Source organism: Cinclus cinclus, chromosome 1 (genome assembly GCF_963662255.1).
Source record: "Cinclus cinclus chromosome 1, bCinCin1.1, whole genome shotgun sequence".
NCBI classification, from domain to species: domain Eukaryota; kingdom Metazoa; phylum Chordata; class Aves; order Passeriformes; family Cinclidae; genus Cinclus; species Cinclus cinclus.
In genome coordinates, this window is record NC_085046.1 from 29762559 (window position 1) to 29775553 (window position 12995).

Sequence of the window (12995 nt, forward strand, 5' to 3'; positions counted from 1 at the left end):
TTGAGTGCTCTTTTCTCTGTACTGAGGTGATAAAAGCCTTTTGAAACAAAACTGCTGGCACCTACCAGTGACTTGCTCACAGCAAACCATGGCCATACGATGAGAATTATCAAGCTCGTGAAGCCACCACATCCACAGAAAATCCAACTACCTGTTTTACTACCTGGATTTTCAGCTGAACTTCAATATGGCCCTTTTTTAGGTATATACTGTATTTAGTATATTGAAAGACTACTTTTTTGGGCTACTGTTGGACTTTATGACCACAAATCAAATTGATAGGCAAGTGCACAGTATTTGAATCCGTAAAATGTAGGCAGACCATGGTAGTGTTGTATTTTCTATCTTCTCTGAGCTGCCTCATATAATACAAAAAGCAAATGATTTCTGGGATTGCATGCACTATGGCAGGATTGCTGTAATTGATTTTGACTGGGAATTTATGATTTTGCCTTTCATTTCATTTTTTCCTTCTTATCTACTTGCCATTGTGCTGCTGTGTTAAGCTTCCACTCAAAGGAGCTGACAAATGCAGTGGAGTGCAGCGACCAGAGCTGGGGGATGCACAGACAAAGAACAATGTGTAGTTTCCAGGCATCTTTGCCAAAAGAGAAAGAAGTGCAACCAGAGCAGCAGGCTGCTACCTGACACTAGAGCTCGATTTGGTGACAGCCAGTAATGCACTGTGCTGCTTAAAAGTCAGTTAAGAGATGAGAAGAAGTGTAAGCAGAGAAACAAGCACTGATCCTCAGTTACTCAAGGGGGTTGTTTTAACCAGGACTGACCTAGAAAACACTGCAAACTGCACTTTCTCATGTCTTTTTGTTCTGTGCAAGTTACAACAGGAACTCCTAGCCATTAAACAACAGCAAGAACTCCTTGAAAAAGAGCAGAAACTGGAGCAGCAAAGACAAGAGCAGGAACTGGAGAGGCATCGCAGGGAGCAACAGCTTCCTCCCCTCCGAGGCAAAGAAAGAGGACGAGAAAGTAAGAGCCAATGTACCATGAATCCTAATAAGAAATTAATCTATTCCCCTTTGCATTCTCCCAGCCAAAATGAACTATGAACAGGAACCTGAGGGAAGCCTATTCCTGTGTGAAATACGCAGGTCGAGAAGTCAAGACTGTGCTTTGAGAAGAGCAGGGCCACCCACTGCACCCATAGAAACACATTTTTGGTTTGTGTGCAGACTTGGAAGACTGCAGGAAAGCACAGTTTGACAGACTTGTAGATATGCATCTTAAGAGTCAAACTCTTTGTATAAAAACTGAGAAAATTTGAAAGCGTAAAGTTTCACATGAGAACTTTCTGAAGAGCTTAATTCTCAATACAGAAGGCGCTACAAAGCAGCAAAAAATTAAACCAGTTGCTGAGCATCGTTTCAATACTGAATGTAAAATGAAATGTTTAAGAATATCTTAGGATAAGACTTCTGAATATTTTGCTAGGACATTCTTCAAACTGTCTTGTGTTTGTTCTTGATGACATTTCATGAGGTGTAACCAAGAATTATTACTAGCTTATATATAGCAATAAAGAAAATAACTATAAAGATTTATTAGGATTTGGTGCTCACTAGAGGGAGACAGATACAAATAATTCTCTTTAGTGAGGTCAGTTTGAAAATCTGGTTGAAGTACAGTGTGAAGATATTCAAAATGAAGCTATCACAAACAGATATTGTTACTTGCCCTACTAAATGAGTATAAGAATTAACTGACAAAGACCAAAGCAGAAAAGAGCTTTTTTTTTTTCCTTGGGTGGAAAAATATGTCACTTCAACACCTGTAGGTATACCATGTCATAGACTTTGGAAATTAAGGTGTCCATGGTGCTTCTAGTACTTTGAAGAACAATGACCCCATAAAAAAAAATCCATTGTACTGACCTAGAAATGTGCAGGTGTGGAAACTGCTGGAACAAAAGGTTCCTCTAAGTTGTATTAAAAAAAAATCAGCCTCCATATGAGCAGTTGGGCTTTATCAATGCTCCTGCCAGAGGAAGAGCAGAGATGTGACCTCTGTGGTTCCCTTCTCAATTTGAGCTTTCTGGGTAGCTGTTCAGGATGTAACAGCCAGCCAAGCAGCTTGTGACCCCTCCAGGCCCAGCCCCAGCCCCAGAGTTTGTTGGTGGTGATGATCTATTTAATGAGTAGAGGAGAGAAGGGAGGTGTGGGCAGGGGAGTTGGAGTATGAAGCAGAGAGGTAGCAGAGGTATTTTGTTGGTAATGGGTCACATGGGGCATGCTCAGCATCTCAGCTGTCGTGTGTCAGGGTTGAGTAACCAAATACTTAGAGTGTCAAATATGCCTTAGTGCTGCAACTTTGAAGGAAATGGGGTATCATCCCTTTTTTTGTCATTGAATTTTGAAAACCAAAAGATTTTTTGTTTTCATACTTTTTTTCCCCTTAATGAACACTATTTTGGCTATGAGTAAAGAAGCATGTCCCATGCTGCAAGCTTGAATGGTAGTTTAACCTTACAATGACATGCTCTACTTTTTCTGTATTCAGCTAGCCACTCAGAGAGGTCTAAATGCACTGTCTCCTGTCTTCCAGACAGCACAGGTAGAGACTCTTAAGGGGCTCCAATTAAAAGCCTCACTCTTTCTGCTGTATTCTGCTTATAACTAAGTGTTCAGAGGACAGTTTTGCTGTGTTACTAGTATTACTTTATTAAAAGAAAAAAACATTCATTGCTAAAAACTCGAACTGACCTTTTGTTACTGTCTTTTTAGTTCTATTGTTGGTTTTGTATTTGGATTGTTGGGAACTATCAGGAAATAATTTAAATTCTTTAGATACATCTGGCCCTGAATAAATGGCCTCATCTACTGTTGAAATATTCCTTATGACTTCACTGGATTTTTGGGTGATGGCCAGCTTCAGACTTCCACAGACAAGCATTTAATCCAAATGTTATCTCATTTTGACTTTTTTCCACCAATAGTTTTTTGGGGGGGGATTTTTTTTTTTTTTTAGTTTACAAAACTTACAACAATAAGGCACAGACTCTGTTTTGGGGTTTGTTTTCTTTATAAAGGTAAGTTTTTTTTTAAAGATAAGATGCATTGAACTCTGTGTTTCTTAGGGGCAGTGGCCAGTACAGAAGTGAAGCAGAAACTTCAAGAGTTCCTGTTAAGTAAATCAGCTACAAAAGACTCTCCAGCAAATGGGAAGAATCATTCCGTGAGCCGCCACCCCAAGCTCTGGTACACGTATGTTCAGTATTAAGCTGCTTCCTTGTCTTGTCGAGGTATCAGCTAAAACTTGGCAGAATGCTTTTCCAACAGGGGTTTTGAGTCTGCCTCCAGAGCAAGGCAGAAGTTCAACCCAAAGATTAGCAAAAAGCCAGAAGTGTTATATTTCTGCTTTAACCAAGGAGTATTCGGTGTTCAGAGATGAGATGAAAACTATACAGAACAAAACTCTCAAAAATCTGTATAATGAACTTTATTTCAGCTACTTCATCTATAGCATCTATAGCTGTTGCTATCACAAATTTTACAACTATACCTGTCATTTTCCCAAGCATCTTAAATTTTTGCAGTTAGAACAATTTTGTGTTTGTCTTACCTGGATGTTGAATCAATCACAAAAGATTTCCTCTTGAAGAGATGCTGCTTTGCTTCCAGTGGAGTTGCTTGAATGATGCTAGTAATTCACAAGGATTTTGAGAAAGACAGTGGTTACTTAACTTTTCTGACTCATGGATTTTAGTATCCAAACTTCACATTCTTATGATAACTTGGCCTTGACAATATGCTTAGACCATGGAAGCAAGTGATTTTCTTGAATCCTTCAAATGGACTAGTGACACTTTAAGAGTTTACAGCTTTGCAGTTTTTATTCCCCTCATAAATGAATCCAACAAAATGAACTCTGCCTACGTTTCTGAAAGATTTTGATGTCATGCCCACATTGACCTTCAATAGGACAAACAAAATTGTGCATGGTGCACAAGATTTCCATCTTTTACTTATTCTGTTTAAAAAGGATTGCTGAAGGCTGGCCCTTGGAGTTTGCATTCTGAACCAACCAGAGAATTTTGGTAAAATGATTTAATATATATTTACATTGTGTTTGGTGGAGATACAGTAATTAATTATTTTTTTCTTCCAAATAATGCATAAAAGTCTCTTTAATATGTAAGATTTCTAGAGTAATAATCTGAGCTTCAGATGACTGAGTATGAGGAGCTCTGCAGAGGATGCCTTCTGCTACACTGCAGAAAGTAGTTTCTCTCATGACAGAGACATATTATTGATTAACCACACTGTGTTGGAAAGACAAGCAGTCTGTAAAAGGCCAAGTAAAATTATGTTGAGACAAACACAGTTTGAAAGTTTTTCTCCTTTCCCTCTCTCCCTCTTTAGATAAAAAGGAAATAAACCAAACCTGCCGCCTCCCATAAAAAAGCAAAAACACACCAAAAAAAAAGAAAAAAGGAGAAAAAAACCTCAAACCCAATCCCTGTTTCTGAGCCAAATGATGCAATTTCTACACGGTTGTTCAGAAATCTCTGCCTACAATATTTCTTTCATCCAGCAGTTGTCAGAAAACACTCTTCAGCTTGGAGCTTCTCTGCTGACATGAGTGCTGTATGGTGCAGAGCGCTGTGCTTACAAAATCTACAATTTGAACTTAAAGTCAAGATTTCATTTACCTTGTCCACTAAATAGTTAGGGGGATGGAGGTATCCAAGAGATAATAATTCAGTATTTCTGGTTATTTTATACAAGCCCTCCTGCCCTGAAAATCCCCCACATTTTTATAGAGAAGTCTTGATCAATATATGTCTATTTGTATGTGATAAGCAAGCCTTAAATGGCTTTTGCTGAGTGTCAGCTGATTTATATTAAAAAGCAACCACCTGAATTAGTCAATTCCCCAAACTGGTGACAGACCCTGTCTGTGGATCAACATGAATCTTATCCTATGTGACTTCTGTAATGAGTGCAAAAAATACATTTTTGGGAATCCCAAGGAGTTCCATAAGTTACTGTAAGAGTGAAATTAGTTACATGAGCCTGTGGTTTGTGCACACTTAGAGGAACAAGAACATAAACACAGCTGAGACATGTACAACATGTGTGGATAGTTACTGCTGGTCACCTCAGTGACAGCTAATTTGTGACCTCTGTGTCTGCTGCAGGGCTGCCCACCATACCTCACTGGATCAAAGCTCTCCACCCCTGAGTGGGGCCTCGCCACCTTACAAATACACTTTACCAGGAGCACAGGATGCTAAGGATGATTTTCCACTTCGTAAAACGGGTGAGTTAGCGTCATTTATTTGAGCCCCTTGCCCAGAAATTCTCCCACCCTTTATTTGGCTGTCCATCAGCAAGGCGTATATCATATTCCACAAACCCTGATCACGATGATACTATGAGTAAGTTCAAAGATCCAAACTGCATATTTGTAAGGTCAGCCTGGCCACATGGTACCAAGAGTTGCTGTTTCCCAGTGCTGACAGCTAGTGGAGGCTTCAGTTCTGATAAATTTTGTTTCTGAGCAGATCATCATTTCATGGATCCTTATTTTCTTTGTCTTTCTTCTGGCTTTAATAACTCTCTCTGCCCTGCTTGGTAGATACAGCATCTATCTTCAGATGGTATTCTACTTTTAGACAATGCTTTTCAGGGCATTTTTGGGGGAAATCATGGAAAGAGGAGGAATTGGATTAGTATTATATATGGTGTCCTTAGTTGTCAGAGTTTGTATGCATATCACAGAATATTCTGAGCTGGAAGAGACCCAGAAGGATCATGGAGTCCAGCTCTTAAGTGAATGGCCTGTATGGGGATCGAGCCCGTGACCTTGGCGTTACCAGTGCTGTGCTGTGTCCATGACACACATTTGCATGTCTTCTGGCACAGAGGAAATGTTCTTTTGAAAGTTTTAGAATATTTTAGAAGATCTAACCATTGAGTGTTTTGTCTTGACAGCAGGTGAACTGTAGACTTACCTTTTCCTGCACCATAAAGAAAGCTGGAATGGCGGTGGGAGTCCATGTGGCTGTTGCCTCAGGACCTTGGTGCAGTGAATGGTATCCAGGAATGCAGGGAGACACTCAGAGGAGGGGGGAAAGGAAAAGAAAACATTAGATCGCTTATTGCATGAGTCTGCTGCTGAGTGATATAGTTACGTTCAGAGAGAAAGTCTGACCCCCTACTGTGCTAACAGCCTTTGAATGCGATTTAGCCACTGGGAGATTGAAAAACTAACTGAAAAACTGACTTGAAAAGAAGTGGCATTTGGAACAAGCAAATATTCAGAGAGAAAATCCAGCCTGTATCTAATACTTTGGGGCAGACTCTCTAAGCTCATATTATATCCCCAAATATTTTCAAAGGAATGGAAGCATGAAAAGCAAAATGCTAATTTATTCTAGCTGAATTACTCTTTGTACAATGTGGTGGCAATATAACAAGATTCTATAAAATCTTGTTCAGGCTGTTCATCACAATAAACCCTTATGTGGTTCTCTGCTTAATATTACTGTACATCATATATTTTCGATGCCAATAGACTATACATTTTAATTTTTGGAACAAAGGGATGCATTCTACATCTTCTAAATACTGTGAATTAATCTACATGTATTTGAAATGCAATCTTTAATTTTTCTTCCATGTTTATGTATCTTAAATGTTATGATTGATATTTATGATGTGTCAGACTGTTGATCTGTAAAACAAAACATTTTCAAACTTTGTAACAGTAAAGTTCTCCTGCAGCTGCTAATACTTTTATATCTCTGTGGGGGTTTCAAAATATTCCTTAATTCAATTCTCATTGTCTGCATAAGAGGACTATAATATAATTAAATCCAGATGTTTTCTATATGTTATTCCAAATATTTGGGCATGCAGTGCATCAGTTCCAAAACTGAACAAAGGACATGATGACTCTCTGAAAAGATATCTACAGAATAAATAGACAAATACTAATATAATCATTATTATAACCATTTCTATGACAATGACATAGTGATTCTGATAAGCAAATAAAAATGAAGTGTACAGCATGTTGTGTGTTACCAACAGAGGATATTTGATATCTCTCCATATCCGTGAAAATAGCAGCTGTTAATATCCTGTTTACACATCCAGTACTCTCTGTGTACTAGAGATGTTTAATTCCAGTCTTCAGCAACATCCCCACAAAGTTTTCAATGGTTGTTCATCAGATTGAGTGTAAAAGCCACAGGAACCAAACTGACACAAGTCAAATGACCCTAAACTGATCTGGGTGGCTGTAGGGCCATCCTCCAGGCAGAGGGGACATTGTGGAGCCTGTGTCATCCTCACGGGACCTTACTAGACAAAGATGTCCCATGAACACTCATGTATATGGACATGCTGTAAGCCTGCAGAAATCTGACCTTTGCCATGAGGGGTGAACCTCTTTTCCTTCCCTTTAGGCTATGAATGCTCATTGCCACTGGCTCCTGGTAAACCCTCTGTGGTGCTGAACCTGCGTGAAGTCAGCAATTCATATGAAAGCAGACCTCACATTCCTTTCAGCCTTAAGAAAGGATTACCTGTTGTGACTTTTGATTACAGCTTTGTTTTGCTTTTTAGGTTAATTTTTAAAAAAATCTTTATAATATAATATACAGAGGTACCTTTCTCTTCTTCAAATGCTCTTGTAAGATAATTCTGATTGAATCACGTACTCTGAGATCAGATTTAATGGGAAACAAAGCTGAATGATTCTTCCCTGACATCCTAATGTGTTTTTCAGTGCTAAGGGAACACCAAGTATCACATAGGCATTGTAAATCATGAGTTTTTCTTGCTTATTTTCTTGTTCAGTAATCCATTTAATTTTTGCTTAAATAGTCTTGAAGTGGCATCTCCTTTATTAATCTTCTAAAAATTAATTCTGAAAGAATGGTACAAAGGAAAATATTTTCTGCAGCTTTTTCTCTTCTAGTATCTGTAGTGATGGAATGGCTATATAATTAGGGAAAGACTTAAGAGTTTTGCTCTGTCAGTGTTTACAGTTCAGTTACCAGAGTTAACATCCTAGTGCAGTGAATGTAGTTATTCAACAAGTCTCAGCCATGTGGATTGTTCCTTTCTGTACAAGATGCAGCAGAAGTTGTCAGCAGTGGGCTTCAGAAAGTTTAGCTGCATGGAGTATTGGGACTGTCCTAGGGGCTAGAGGCCAGGATATGCAACTCTTTGCACAGCTGCATTCAGATGCTTGGTGTTGACAGACTTTGAAAAGAGCAGAGCAAGGGGAGCTGTTGCTTCACTGGATAGATAAATACACCATAAGTAGAGGCTACACATCTGTAGCTATGAGCAGAATTTAGTGTAAACAGCATAAGATTAAATTTTAAAAATCCCCAAAACTTGCACCATGGATGCCAGTTGTCACGTGTTTTCTGCAAAGCCTGAGTAACACATGGCTCATTAACTTTCAATGAGACTAATGCATCCAAATTACCCAGAGAAGTTTGAAAATACCTCCCTATTACTGACCACTGAGATTCATACTGACTGTTTTAAGAGCTCTGATGGGAGTCATGTACTTTTGAAAATCTGATTATTTAATATGGGGAACTTTTGCTTTGTTGAGCTTCTCTATTCTGTGACTGTCCAGGAAAATATTACCCCTTTTTATAAGGTTACTGTAAAACTAACAAAAACACATAAGCCACATGGGTTTGGTAAGGTAGAGGATCTTTTCAAATTTTTTTTAAAATTTTTTTTTGCCTTTTCAAAATACAGATGGCCCTAACATTTGCATTTTCTCCAGTCTTTAAAATTTCATTGTTTTTGTATGCAAGTGTTGATACAAACCAGCAAAAGCTAACAAGTTCCAGCAAGGGTTAGATCTCTGGCCAAATCTGCATACTTTTAAAAAATGTTGCTGTTGGTGGAATTTATGCATTTTGTTTCATGTTTTGGCTTTTTTTGGAAGAAGTTCCTGGGGACATCATCGTATCAAGTATGAACTGTTTCTCCTTTCCTGAATTTAATACAATCATGGAAGAATGGGAATGTCAATCAGGATTTCTATTTATTTTGGTTTTGTGCCAGTTGAATCCTTCTTTGCAGATGGAGTTTTATGCTTACGACTTGTATGGCTTAGGGATCTGAAGATATCTCACAATATGACAATTTGAAAAGATGTTTGTAGCTCACTTTCCAAAAATTGGAAGCACACTCAATGGAAACATAGCATAGGGTTTTTTTAATAACAAATAGTGCAAGGTTCTTCCTTGGATGGGAGAAGTTGTGTTATTTCATACAGGAAGAAAAGAGGAGATGAAGGACTGTTTAATACTGTGATGAAAGAGAGAAAGAAGGCTGCCTTGCACAGCCATGAAGATCACTCTGTAAAAACCATATTAAGTTAACCTGATTAGGCAGTAGAATAACAGTGTAGCTCTTGTGTAAATGGGAATGAAAGATTCCTGAATGAGAACTCAGCAGACATAATTTTTTAAAAAATAAATTAATTTGAATATTTCCTTACAATTCTTTGTGTGCTTAGCGACTCAGTAGCGTATTTGAGCAGCTTAAAATCTGAGGAAAAACATTTTGTGTGTGAAGGTTTTTCTCCTTTCCCTTTTTGTGCCACCAAATTTCATTTCTGTTTGCATTTTCTAGGAAAACACTCTTTTGTGATGTAACAGTATATGAAAAAGCTGGATTTCTTTTGGTTTCCATTTTTTAAAAAAAGACTTAGAGTATCCCAAACCCTCAATTACCATGTCTGCCAAAATGAAGAAGTCCAGCTCAGTGGAGAGAAGTGCTATTTTTCTCTGAATTTATGAGAGAGCATGATAAATGGGAGAGGCACTTTGTTTATTGAAGCAGGGAAATGAGGCAAACATATGATTCTCCTAATTTTATTCCATTTTCTAAGCATTCCTGCTTCTCCAGAGTCCTTGTTTTCCTGGGTTGGTGAACCATCTCGACAAATTTGGACCAAGTACTGTGTCCAGAAGAAATCAGTACTTAACAGAGTGGGAAGGAGAAAAAGTATCCTCCTCTTGACTCCTCTTCCCGTTAATCACCAAACTCTTTTAGCCTTCCGAAATTCAGTATCAATAACTTCAGAGCATGTAATTAGTAGTAGGAAGTTTTAGAAGGAGAAAAAGCTTCCACTTGGAATTGCAGAGTGAATCACAGGCAAAGCTTCTGGATTCATGTACTGAACAGGCCAAGACAGTGTCCAGGCCCTGGGAGCCAGCAGCTCCAAGGAAATATGACGTGGTGGTAGCTGTTGTCTCCAGCCCTTCAGAGCCCCGCAGCCTCCCAAGCTGGGGCTGAGGAGGGATGTCCTGTCATTCTGATTGAGTTCAAGTTAGAGGAGCATTTATTTGAGATAACTTAAAACTAAATAAAAATGAGTGCTATGGTAGGCTTAACACCGTCAAAGACAAAAGAACTTGTGTAGGTATGCTTTGGTATCATGAAAGCTGCCAGGACCTGCACCAGGGTTCAACAGGAGCCATCACCAGAATGATTCTCATGAAGACCATTATAGTCTTCCCATCAGTGGAAGGTTGTTCCTCTAATGCATTTTATTTAACACTTACTTTTAATTGCAGAAAGCAAATTTTTTTGTCTTTCTCTTTCAGCAAAAATCCCACCCTGTGTATATATTTATATAATGTTCTATTTCACCAGTAATTATTCTGTGATGCTACTGACCCTTCTTCATAATTAAACTAATTATACAATCTTGATTAAAGTACTTGGCTCGTTTACTGACCAGTGTATAACCAAAATTGAATTGTGAAGTTCTGCTTCATGTGACTACATAAAAATTTTCTTACACTGTGTATGTTTTCAAAAATGCTTTATAAATTAGCATTAAGAAGTACCTTGCATAACTTTTTGATAAGCAAGTAATCAGATAGTTGATAATTTTTTGACTTTTGAACCTAAAGAAACTGCTTCAATAAGCAACAGGGAGCAGTCCTAAAATCTGAAGCATTTTAAGAGCCTAATGTCAATTGAAAATGAAGTGGAATGTTTTTAATGGGTATTTCAAAGCTTATTCCCTCTGGATAAATAAGTTACAAAATACTACATATAAAATTTGACACTCTTTGAAGTCAGTAGAAATTGTCCTGTTTGATTTCAGTAGAACTAGGATTTTTGTTCCACTGTATCTAGAGCAGGGACAGTTGAAAACTTCTAGAAAAGTAAACAAGAACATCTAAAAGATAGCAAAAGAGAGAAACAGAGAAGTGAAAAGTGGAAATCGCATGGTATGGGATCACCCAAAATAGAAGATACCGGTTAGTAAAGACTGCACTTCTCCAAAATCCTGCAAAACATAGTTTCACTGAAAAATCTATTCAAACCCACAACTCTAATTAAGGGGTTTAGCTGCCAAAGAACATGTTGTGGCTAAAGCCAAGTGAGTATTACAGAGCCATTCATGAGAAAAGGCATAAGCTTTGTACTTTGCTTTTGATTTTCTCATGGGAAAGTAATATAAATGAGAGTGATACCTCCCTGTTGGCTTTAACTGTTAGAAATGCAAAGCATGCTGAAATTGTACATAATTCTCTTCCAAAGGAAAGGAAATAGCATTTCAATGGTTTTCCTCAGTGTCTCGTTGAGTTATGGTGGTGCACAATTATTCTTGTTAAATTACTCTTCCAGATGGAAGGTTACGTTGTATATTTAGCTAATTAAGTTGTAGGGGACTGGAATTATATCCCAGAGCATAAAGAATCCATCTAAAAGTAAATTTATTTTAATTGAATATGGTTGTGAAGGTGTAGTATGGATGTCCAATTAAGACTTCAAACATGGCGTTTCCTTCTCACTTTGCTTAGCATGAAGAGACACTTTCACAAAGTCGGCCTTGCCTAGAGAAGTTCAAGAAGACAAATGTGTCTTGAATGTTCAAACAGCTTTGGAGCCAATTTTATCTTCATTTTTCTTCAGTAGGCCTGAGTTGCCTTTCTACTTTTGAGATGAACTTGGCCAATGCTTCTTATCTACTAGGAGAGCAAGATATATTGTGCTTTGGTTGCTTTTGTTTCCTTGGCATCCTGTTGCCTTTGGACAACTCCAGAGTACAATTAGCAGCCTAGATCTAACCAGCTCTCATTTATTGATGACACTGATGCCCAGTTAAAGTCGGGGAGAAGATGATGGTGTTTCATCATTAATTTCTCAGAGCTGATGAAATAGTGGAATATAATTTTTGCCTGACACCAGTGAGTTATCACTGCTGGATATTTTCCTAGATTAAAATCTGAGAGATTTTAACACCCTATGAACTAGTTATTCTTTTACGTGGCTTGGGGAACAACATAATCGTGAACATAATATTCTAGGAAAAGCAGATCATGTATCTAACTAGGGGTCAAATGGTGACAATGGCAAAAGCCTTGACTTTGGGGACTAGGGGACTATCTGTGACAGTTCTTCACTGAAGAGAGTATCTTTTCTTGTTATTCAGTGGATTTGAGAGGACGATTTAGACTGATGAGTGGGATTTGCTATATTTGCTGAAAGTAGGATATTGTATTCACATTACTTCTTCCCATCTAGAACCAGCCGCTGTAGCTGGTCAGAAGAAAGAGTAGTAATTAACAGTGGAGACCTAACCAGAAGGACTTCCATTCATGCATATCTTAATTTATTTATTGAATTATTGCCGCTCAAATGAGGGATACCCTCTATTCAAGTGCCTGTTTCATCTTCTTTCCTCCTCTACACCTCCTGAGAACTCAGATGCAAGTTGGCTCCAGAAAGTGCTATAAAGGTGTAATAAAATTACACAATTTGATGACATGCAGAGAAGATCAAAATTAATTTTAAACTATCCTCGTTCCTTAATTCTATGGTTCAAGACTGTACAGTAGTATTTGCTTTTTAATCCCATACTTATTATTGGAAAATGATATTATTTTACCTGTAAGAAGATCAAGGTGGACTTGACATAGTAGTGAAATGTCATGGTTCAGCAGACTTGAGATGTAACAAGGATTAATAAGGCCC

At 38.0% G+C, this 12995-nt stretch overlaps 1 protein-coding gene across 1 annotated transcript in view; it reads left to right on the forward strand.

Annotated features, from left to right (window-relative positions):
- Nucleotides 1–12995, forward strand: part of HDAC9 (histone deacetylase 9) — a 270154-nt gene that overhangs the window by 50268 nt on the left and 206891 nt on the right. Inside the window, exons 4-6 of the mRNA XM_062500976.1 lie at nt 846–987; nt 3092–3218; nt 5156–5277. Of these exons, the coding sequence (XP_062356960.1) occupies nt 846–987; nt 3092–3218; nt 5156–5277 (391 nt within the window). The remainder of the gene's footprint in view (nt 1–845; nt 988–3091; nt 3219–5155; nt 5278–12995) is intronic.